This window comes from Humulus lupulus, chromosome 5 (assembly GCF_963169125.1).
Source record: "Humulus lupulus chromosome 5, drHumLupu1.1, whole genome shotgun sequence".
NCBI classification, from domain to species: domain Eukaryota; kingdom Viridiplantae; phylum Streptophyta; class Magnoliopsida; order Rosales; family Cannabaceae; genus Humulus; species Humulus lupulus.
In genome coordinates, this window is record NC_084797.1 from 118,163,036 (window position 1) to 118,174,472 (window position 11,437).

Consider the following 11,437-nt stretch of genomic DNA (forward strand, 5'->3'; position numbering starts at 1 on the left):
CCATTATTCTAACCAAACAACATAATCGCATTACCTTTCTTATTCCATTCTATTACTATTCCTATTCCTATTCCATTGTTTTCATTACCTCCAACCAAACGCCACCTAATGGAGATAACCATTTGTAATCCAAAACATGTGAGAGGAGAGGAGAGAGGAATTTGGAGAGTTAAGGGAAGCAGAGGCCAGAGGTAATCTTGGAGAAAAGGTCTTTCAGAGACTCAAGAATGACGAGCAAGGGAAGAAGAGACAGTATTTTGTAGACTAAAATTAGGAAGTATGACTGGAGATGAAGAGTTAAACACATTAGAAGCTGCTAAAGGTCAAACATAACAGATTATAGAGATAGATCAGAAATTGAGATGAATTAGACTGAGATGCTAAAATAAGAAATCTCTAGTCTCAAGAACAAAATATGAGGTATGTTTCTAAATCTAAAAGCCTATAAGCTTTCATGCTAGGTGGATTTTCAAGAAAGATACAAGCTATAGACCTTGGTGAAAACTTGTTATGATGACTAAGGAGAGTGGATGCATAGGCAAGACAACCAAAGAATAGTTTGAAGACTAGTGATATAGCAGCTCAAATGGAGTTTTGTTGTTTAATAAAGATGAACAAATTATATTTCTATGATAAGTGGTTGTTTTAACAGTCACCCCAGCAAACTAAAAAAATGTGAGATTGAAATAAAACAAGCAACGTTTAAAAGATGTTGATGTTTTCTCTCAACAACTAAGTTTTGCTCAAGTCTCTCAACACAAGAGCAAAAATGTAAAATTCTAAGAGAGGAAAATAAATCGATAAATTGTAGTTCATTTGCATTATCCAATTAGTTAATGAGTAAAGTATTGAGAGAGAAATGAGCACTTGACTGTTACGGAAGACCAAGAATACATCTCAATCCCCTTGATAGAAAACAAGTATTACTTTTATCGACTAACTACACCTCACGCATTTTGACACATTTACTTTGAGATAAGCAAAAGGCCCAGGAATCCTACCCAAAATGAGGTGAAAATTGTCTATCTACACACAGAATAGGGCAAGGATAGGGACCATTTCTCATATTTGAATGTTAAGTGTGGCCATAGCAGAGATGGCGTTCTTTGTCTCAAGAGCATCATTTAAGTTTAATTTATTTTTTAATATTCTTTATGTTATAATTTTTTTAGTAGACTGGTGATTTTTCTATAACTTTAATCTTAATATAAACAATATATGACATTTTGGATTATAAGGATTATGTAACATTTAAATCTATTTTTATATATATTTTTGGATTATGATTGTGTAATTTAACTATTTTATAATTAAAATTTAATTTTAATTTAGATTTTTTTTAAGAATAGATAAATGAGTCCAGTGAGGATTCCTTGCACCAACGGGATTCCCCACCTTACTCCTAATGAGGAATAAGCAAGGATGGAGGCCAACATGGGGTGCGAGACGGGATAAGAGAGTACTCCCCACTAATTCCCTGTCCTCTTGAAATTCCTAGCTACAAGTGAAACTAGGAAGTATGAGTATCCTCTACTCGTCATACAGCTAAAGGAGACTTCGAATGATAACAAAGTACATATTTTGTGGGATAAAACATTTTGCAAAATACAAGAGCTTCAAAGCCAGAACTGGTGGCTGTATAGACAAGCAAAGCAGAAGCTTCTATTTATGGCTTGGTAGTGGATCATAAAGGAAATTACTTTCCTGTAAAGAGTTTACAGAGTTAATTATCAAGAACATGTTATGAGGAAAGAATATACAGACCAATTTAATCACAAATACATATATTATGAGCAAGAAGATATGTATCCATTATGCGAAGAATGCTCTGCTAGGAAACACAGCTGAAGAAGGCAAAAGTTGCGTCATCTTACTTCCTCCAGTTAGTTATAAGGAGCATACAACAGTCATGTGTTCATTCCAAGCAATCTGCAACTCATCAAGGTAAAATAGATTCAAATCTACAAGCGTTGAAAATATAACAAAAATTATCGTCTATAAAATTGGGGTTGTGTAAGAGTGATATTTATAATAAGCTCAGGAGAGATTACACGAGAAGATACAAAACAGAAAACTGAAAAGATTACAAGAAGAGGATTAGTTAAAGTAACTAATCTTGAGCTTAACTAACTAACATCTATAACAGAAGCTGTTAAGTAACAGCTGAACTAGAAGCTCCAATAGGTTGTACTACAAAATATAAACTGAAAAAACTATATAAACCACCACAGAGAATATTATAAAGATGTAGCCTGAAAGAATGAAATCATTGAAGAAACTAAAGAATTTAGCCGTTTCATTTGCAAAATTTTAATCATCTGTCAGCTTGAAAGAGACATTTAGAAGACCTAACTCACATAAAGCTTTGAAATAGAGAAGGTTCCAATCATACAACCAATACAAACCAAATAAGTCCAATTTGTTTATGATGCTAAATCAAACAGCTCCCATTTAAACCTTTTGGAGCAATATTTATGATAAGCCTCCAGTTAGGTTAGTTTACACTAGGAGGCCACGTGACCATAAGCCCAGGACTACTCTATACTTTAGTTAAGCCCAGGACTACTCTATAATTTAGTTCAATGTATTAGTATTATTTCAATGTGTTTATTTTTTATTTTTATCTAGCTGTATTTTAAGGGGGCTGAGTTGTATTAATTCTTTTTTAGATTCTAGCTGGCATTTTCTTAGGCTGATCAGTTTCTATAAGCAGGGGTTGAGATTCATTTGTAAAAGGGAGGAAATTAGAAGAGACTAGACTCTAGGAGAGAGCAGCCCTCTAGAAAGGTTGTGTTTGGAGATACTAGCTTCTCAAAAAACTAGATTGTTTTTGTAATTTCATCATCAATAAAGAGGTTCTGTGAGGAATTTCATATATTTGTGTTCAATAATAGATAGTCTACTTCACAACTAAGAAGATTTTATCAAATTGGTGCGGTGACTGCGGACATGGGCCGTAAGAAAACTGGGGAAAGGAGCAACTCCACTGTAGAGTTCAGGCAAGAAATGGAGACCTTGAAGACAGAAGTTTCAGACATCAAGAATTCCACGGAGAGCATGGCAAGCAGAATTCAGCAGCAGTTACAAGAAACCCTTCAACAATCTCAACATGAGTTTCAAGAATCTCTGCAGCAACAGTTCAAAACATTTTTGGAAATCCAAGAAAGATCAAAGAATCAACAAGAGTCAAAGGAGAAGAGATGGAAATGGCGCTATTGGCAGCCAGGAGAAGGGACAGCACAGAGAATCAGCAACACAAGGTGACCCCCAGCAGAGAGAAACACCTTCAAGAATCAGGCGCTGGTCTACTGGTGCATCTCCCACAGATGTGTTCAGGGTAGTCGGAATTCAGGTGGCAGCTTCTTCGACCGTGGGCAGCAGGAAACTCGATGTCGCCATGAGAATCAACTCAAAAGGTTGAAGATGCCATCCTTTGATGGTGAGAATCCAGATGGTTGGATAATGCAGGCAGAAAGATTTTTCGTTTGCCATGGATATGACGAAGAAGAGAAGGTCGAGGCGGCCTTCATTTCATTTTATGGTGATGCTTTGTTATGGTATCAATACGAAAGTAACAAAAAGGACATTCACAGCTGGGAGGAATTGAAAAGGCTGCTGCTTCGTCATTTTCGAGATCAACAAGAAGGTTCCCTGTACGACCAATTTTTGACTGTCAAATAGGAAGGTTCAGTTTCTCAAACCAGCTGTGCAATTGAGCACTTTCTTAAATGGATTAACCCCATCTCTACAGGCTTGGTTGCGGATCTTGCGGCCAAGGAATGTTGATGAGGCCATGGATATCGTTCAAGATATTGAGGACAAGAACAGGGTGGCAAGGCAGCGATACAACTACACCAACAAATCAGCTTTCAACGACACTTCCATGAAGCCCGTTAAACCTTCACCCAGCACAGCAACCACCCCATCAACCACTACTGTTCGCCGGCTTACAGAGTCAGAAATCCAATTAAAAAGGCAAAAAGGGTTGCATTTTAGATGTGATGACAAGTGGTCCTCAAGCCATCGATGCAAGAAGCTGGAACTACAAGTTCTGATGGTCCCTGAAGAAATAGAAGACAATATTTCTAACCAAGAATCTGATGAAGACAAGAAGGAAGATCTAGTGTTAGACTCCACAGAGGTGCAAGAAAACGTGGTTGTTTCCTTCCCGTCCGTGGCTGGACTATCTACCAATACCACCATGAAAATAAAGGGGACCCTCAGCTCCAAAGAAGTAATAGTCCTCCTTGATTCAGCAGCCACTCGTAATTTTATTTCTAAGACCTTGGTCACTCAATTACAGCTTCCAATTTCTGAAACAAAAGCTTATGGAGTTACATTGGAAAATGGCATTTCCATGAAGTGTGAAGGCATATATGTAAGAACCTGGATATTTACTTCCAAGGTGTGGAAGTAAGAGATGATTTTTTGCCCCTGCCTCTAGGAAGTGTGGGCATCATTCTGGGCCTACTGTGGCTAGCAACGCGGGGCATGACTCAGGTTGATTGGAGACTACAGACAATGGAGTTCCAGCTGGGCAAAGCATGGTAATCATTAAAGGAGACCCATCACTGGATAGATCTTTGGTATCCCGAAAACCATGGCTAAGAGAAACAAGGCATCATTCTAGAATTCAACTATATCCATCAAGACAACAACAGTACAGGACCGCAGGTACCAGAATTTATGACTAAAATCCTTGCTGAATTTTCTGATGTGTTTGATATGCCTGTAGGATGCCTATACCGCTATGCTTACTCTCAAAAATAGTGATTGAGAAGCTGATTTCACAGATGCTTACTGTGGGAATAATCCAGCCAAGTACCAGTCCATATTTTAGCCTGATCTTGCTTGTTAAAAAAAAAGGATGGTTCATAGAGATTCTGTGTCGATTATCGGGCTCTTAATAAAATTACAATTCTAGATAAGTTTCTAATACATGTTATTGATGAGTTATTATATAAACTCACTGGTGCTTTAATTTTTTCTAAACTTGATCTTAATTTAGGATATCACCAAATCCGAGTTCAACAAGAGGATGTGCACAAAACAGCATTTCAAACATATGATGGCCACTACGAATTCCTCATGATGCCCTTTGGGTTGACCAATGCACCCGCCACATTCCAATCCTTAATGAATGACGTATTCTGGCCTTTTCTGCATCAATTTGTGCTTGTCTTCTTCTATGACATACTGATTTACAGCAAGACTTTGGAGCTCCACCAGCAGCACTTGACTCAAGTTTTTGAATTCCTTCGCAAGCATAAACTATATGCAAACCAAAAAAAAATGTGCATTTGGGCAGCGGCAAGTGGAATATCTCGGGCACATTATATCTCAGCAAGGAGTGGCAGCCGATCCCCAAAATATTTTAGCTATGCTAGAATGGCCGATTCCTACAACACTTAAGGGTCTACGTGGATTCTTGGGTCTCACGGGGTATTATCAAAAGTTTGTGGCTAATTATGTCCGAATAGCACCACCTCTAACTGATCAGTTGAAGAAAGATAACTTCCAATGGGGACTGGAACCCGAACAAGCCTTCCGCAAGCTACAAGAAGCTATGACGACTATACTCGTGCTGGCACTTCCAAATTTTTCTCGGCCTTTTGTCATTGAACTGACGCTTCAAGGCACGGATTAGGGGTTGTACTTCTTCAAAATCAACGCCCAATTGCTTATTTCAATCAGGTTTTGGGTGTTCAAGCCAGAAAAAAATCAATTTATGAAAAGGAACTGAAGGCTATCGTGAATGCAGAGTAGCTAAGTGGCGGCCTTACCTGCTGGGAAGCAAATTTGTGGTGCGTACTGACCAACAGAGTCTGCGATACTTATTTAGGCAGCAAGTAATTGGCTCAGGATATCAGAAATGGGTGTCAAAATTGATGGGAATGGATTTTGAAATCGAGTACAAACCAGGATTGCATAATAAAGTGGCTGATGCTTTATCAAGGCAAGTGGAGACAACTTTAGACTCTTTAGGAAACCTGGAATGGCAGTTATGGCCGGAATTGGCCCAACAAATTACCGCTGATCCATTTTTGTGACAAATACAAGAGGATTTAAAAAACAACAGCAAGCTCTTCCACCATTTCCAGCTTTACAACGACATTCTCTATTATAAGAACCGCCTTGTCATACCTAAGAAATCCTCCTTAATTCCACAAATTATGGGGGCATTTCACACTACACTATTCAGTGGCCATTCCGGAGAGCTAAAGACATAAAAGAGAGGCTGCCGAATTATTTTGGGAAGGATTACGACAGGATGTCCACAAGTTTGTCCAGCAATGCTCTGTATGTCAACAGAATAAACTCCTCACGACTTCCCCGACTTCCCCAGCAGGTCTCCTTCAGCCTTTATCCCTTCCAACACAAGTTAGGGACGAAGTGAGAATGAATTTCATTGAAGGCCTACCCATGTCAGAAGGGTGGGATACTATATTTATTGTAGTGGACCGCCTGTCCTAATATGCTCATTTTCTCAAGATGAAGCACCTCTTTCCTGCCCCTACAATCGCTGAAGCATTTACATGTGAAGTGGTTTGGTTGCACGGCCTCCCTCAATCCATTGTGTCTGATAGAGACAGGATTTTCCTTAGCTTATTTTGGAGTCACCTCTTTAAGCTACAAGGTACAACTTTAAAGAAAAGCACAGCCTATCATCCACAAACTGATGGCCAATCAGAAGTTTTAAATCGTTGCCTTGAGACGTACTTGAGATGCTTTTCTTACCAACAACCAAAATAGTGGTCAAAATGGCTTGCTTGGGCTGAGTACTCCTACAATACCTCCTACCATACTTCACTCAAATGTACCCCATTTCGAGCTCTTTATGGGAGAGATCCACCACCACTCATACCTTATAGAAGAGGTATTGCCATAGTTTTTGCTGTTGACGAACTACTTCAAGCCCGAGATGACATTTTAGACGACCTCATACTGCATATCCTCTGCGCTCAGCATAGAATGAAAATGCAAGCTGATTTGAAGAGGAGGCCAGTCGAGTTCGTCGTGGGAGACCATGTTTACCTCAAACTCTGTCCATACCGCTAGAGGTCCCTTGCCAAACACTCCAATGAGAAGCTGTCCGCTCGTTACTATGGCCATTTTCCTATCATACAAAGAATAGGTTCAGTCACCTACTAGCTACAATTACTAGACCAGGCCCACATTCATCCTGTCTTTCACATTTCCCAGCTCCGTCGAGCCATTTGGACATCATCAGTCATGCCCACTATACCACCACAGTTGACTGCTGAGTTGGAGCTTCAAGTGGAACCTAAGGCTGTCTTAGATGTTTGCTTTCCCACTGCCGCTGCATCTGTCACTTCGGAAGTTCTCATCAAGTGGAGAAACCTGCATGAATTTTAAGCAACTTGGGAGCCCTTCCTCACTATTCATGACCAATTTCCAACTTTTCACCTTGAGGACAAGGTGAAGGTTTTTGGGAGGGGTATTGATAAGCCTCTAGTTAGGTTAGTTTACACTAGGGCCACATGACACATAAGCTCAGGACTACTCTATATTTTAGTTAAGCCCAGGACTACTCTATATTTTAGTTCAATGTATTATTTCAATGTGTTTTTTTTATTTTTACCTATCTGTATTTTATAATGTAAGGGGTTGAGTTGTATTAATTCTTTTTTAGATCCTAGCTGCCATTTTCTTTAGGCTGATCAGTTTCTATAAGTAGGGGTTGAGATTCATTTGTAAAGGGGAGGAGGAAATTAGAAGAGAATAGACTCTAGGAGAGAGCAGCCCTCTCGAAAGGTTGTGTTTGGAGATACTAGCTTCTCAAAAAACTAGATTTTTTTTGTAATTTTCATCATCAATAAAGAGGTTTTCTGTGAGAGATTTCATACATTTGTGTTCAAGAATAGATAGTCTACTTCTCAACTAAGAAGATTCTATCAATTTAGTAGGTCATATTATACGTCTCCTAAGAAAACATACCATAAAAATCATGTACCCAAACTGAATTAATAGTTTGGACTAAGGATCTGATACTGAGGTGTTTAAGCTATCTGAGGGAATTAGGCATGAATGGAGGTTTTGGATCTGTCAATTTCGACCCTTGAAGTAAAAATAAATTTTGTAAATGTCTTGACAAATACTCCTCCTATTTCATTCAAAACTATTATTAAAAAAAAAAAAGATAGCCCATACTTCTGATATATTAAGGATCTGTGAGCCACCAAATACCCAAATGAAAATAAATCAGTAGTCCAAAAATCTGGCACAACGTTTTAAGGTCCACACAAGTCTAAACAAGCATGCAAATTAAAACAAAAACAACATAATCACAGCACAAAACAGAAATGCAGTGTTAATCGAAATGCAATGATCAAAGGAAGGCACAACATTCTCAAATATAGATACATAAGAATGACAAAATTAGATCAGATCAACAGAGGTAGTTACATTTGAAGATTGGCAAAAAAAAAAAAAATAATACGTAAAACTCACGCTGTGTTCAAGTAGTTCAACAATAATGCCAAAAACGTATGTTCTTCATTCTTTCCAATTATAAGGAGCTCGATCTACAACTAAGTAGTCTCCCCTAATATCTTTTACGACGCGAATTTCATCATCCAAATATACAGTGTCAAACCTGGTGATAACAAGGCACAAACATTAACCAAAAGATAAATACAAAATCATACTTCATACCAACGTGTAATTCTCCTGTTTCAAATTTTTAAAAGGCACTAATGCTAACTATTAAACACACGAAGAGATTGAAAGCTTAGCCGAAAAGATAAACTTGGAAGCATCTACAAGGCCCTTTTGAATTATTCTTCGGCAAGGAGTCGGAATTATGTGGGGTTTGATCATTAACAAACTTGGAAATGGCATGTGATGCTAATCACAACCACGAAACCAAAAATTAAAATGGTATAAAAATAAATATGTTCCGTCTAGAAATTCTTATTTCCCCCCCCCCCCGAAAAAAAAAAAAGACAAAGAAAAAAGTTCTTATTACAAAAACTCTCGGTATCATAGAGACAGAGCATAGCAACGTCTAATCTGCAATGAATATTTTCTTGCCAAACTTGCGAAATAAAATACTCACCAGCCCTGTCCAAATGGGGGCAACGGAATCTCCCAGTTTTCCCCACGCAAAACCGCACTTGTAAATCTAACACAACCAATGGCACACCAAACTTTATTTACATTTATCTGTGCCCATAAATAAATAATTAAACCTTATATGCCTTTGACATAATAAATACATTTATATATATAGACACATACATATGTATATTGTATAAAGTTGAGCAATGAAATAGTAATAAAACAAAAGCTTTTAAATTACAATACAAACACCCCCTTAGGGTCTGTTTTTCTGTTAAATTACAATACAAATCTAAGCTAAGTGTACTGAAACCAGATCCAAAATGAGATAATTTACTTTCTCTTCCGAAAAACTCGAAACATTTGCTATAACACATTACCGGGCTCAACGTTTCGCTGAAAAACAGATTATACACAAGAATTACCTAAAATTCACTCTCTGCTTGGAAGCAATTTCAATATTGGACCGAACATAGAAAACCCCATGAGGAGGAAAAGTAATGACGTTGTTGAGGACCTTCTTCTCAGCGTCGATGACCTGCAATACGTCACCGGCTTGGGTGCCAAACAAGTAGGCCTTCTCAATAATGAAAAGCTGTTCTTTCTCCGTGGTCCAGAGCAGTCTCCAAGTCGCCGAGAGCAAACTCCCGGTGGTGACGGTATCCGTTCCCAGAACAGCCAAGGCGTCGACGGCCTTGACGATGGATGCTCGCTTGGTTGAGTTGGTCTGGGTCTTGAGGCCTCGGTCCTGGTCAGAGATGAGGTTGAGAAGGTCTTGCTTTGCGAGCTTCGATTGGGTTGCGAGGGAGGAGCAGGCGATCTTAGGGATGTAAGAGTTTGTGGGTATTCGGGGTTTGCAGGGAATGGTGGGGAGGAGGAATAAGCACGCGGCCATGGGAGTAATATGGGGCAGTGAATACGAGGAGAGCGTGTGTGTTTAAGGCTCCCGACTGAGCTAGTGGAGCTGGAGCCTGAGATATTTTGTCAACTGAAAAACAAAAATTGGCGGATGAGAAGGGGTTTAGATAACCAATCTATCTATATATATACTAGTTTGTACGTTAATTATAATGTAATATATTTAAAACATTAGAAATCTTTATTTTCAAAAATTATGTTTCTGAAATAAAAATCTGAATTTATAGTTGAAAATATAATTTTATAAATGTGATTGGTTCAATATTTAAAAACAGTTTTTGAGTTTTAAAAAATTGAATATGTAATTGGTAGAAAATCTGAAAATATAAAAAAGTGATATATTTGTAGTATTTTATGATATAATGATTTGGAATATGAGAAAAGATGATTTTCTTGTTTTTTATTTTAGAACACAAAATTATAATATTGATTTTTATTTTCAAAATTATCTTAGGAATGAATAATTTTTGTAGGTTCCACTGTTTTCAAATTTTTAAGATGATAAAATGAGATTATGATAGAATTTTGTAAGAATTTGGATTTATTTTGTTAGAATTTTGATTTTATCAATATTTCAATTCTATTTTATTTATCACCTAATTAGTGACATGCTGGAAAAATGTATCTAACACTTATTTATTTATTACTAATTAAAATATGCTTAATTTTTTTTTATAATAATAATAAAAACAAGCACCCAACTTATTTATATTTGACCGTATATATATATATATACTTTAACCATATAGATGAACATATGAGGGAAGAAAAAAATGTGGTGCATACTGTAGTAGTACAGTACACAATTTTAAGAAAACTAGAAAACGTGAAATTTGTGTTTTCTATTTCCTAGTATAAAATGTAATTTAGATTTTGAATTTAGTTTTTCAAAATGAGTAACCAATCAATTATTATTATGGGCCCACAACTTTTATGTTTTTGGATTTATAAAATTGTATCCAAACCTCCTACCAAACCTAGTCTTAATTTTACGCTCTATTTCCATCAATTTATTTTTTATTTTAATTAAAAAAAAATAATATATAGTTAAGGAAATTTCTACGGTAGCCCTTGGGGCTCTTTTTTGTTTGTTTATATAATATTTACATATACATACATATCTTAAAAAGTTCACTTTATTTCTAAACAAATTTGGAGGAGAAAGCCAATTAGACAATTCATTTTGATGTATTATTTATGTCTTTCAAATTTCATATAAATGCTCACTTAATATTTATTTTTATACTCGTCCATCTTTTAAATAATACTAAAATATAATAACACAACAAAATAGTTTATAATTAACATATACTTTTTAGTTTTTTTTATAAATTTAAAATACTGTTAGAAAAATATGATATTATATTTGTAAGAAAAAAATAAAGAGCTAAGATGTACTTAAAATTTATGTCCCTTTGTTTTTAAAACATAAAGAAAA

At 36.7% G+C, this 11,437-nt stretch overlaps 1 protein-coding gene across 1 annotated transcript; it reads right to left on the minus strand.

Moving 5' to 3' along the window:
- Nucleotides 1-1,642: 1,642 nt before the first annotated feature.
- Nucleotides 1,643-10,100, minus strand: LOC133777606 (probable plastid-lipid-associated protein 11, chloroplastic). The gene is made up of 4 exons (XM_062217297.1): nt 9,507-10,100; nt 9,080-9,145; nt 8,473-8,617; nt 1,643-1,929 (listed from the first exon to the last, which is right to left on the minus strand). Exons 1-3 carry the CDS (start codon nt 9,974-9,976, stop codon nt 8,518-8,520), a joined length of 636 nt encoding a protein of 211 aa, XP_062073281.1. The 5' UTR covers nt 9,977-10,100; the 3' UTR covers nt 1,643-1,929; nt 8,473-8,517.
- Between the last annotated feature and the right edge of the window lie 1,337 nt (nt 10,101-11,437).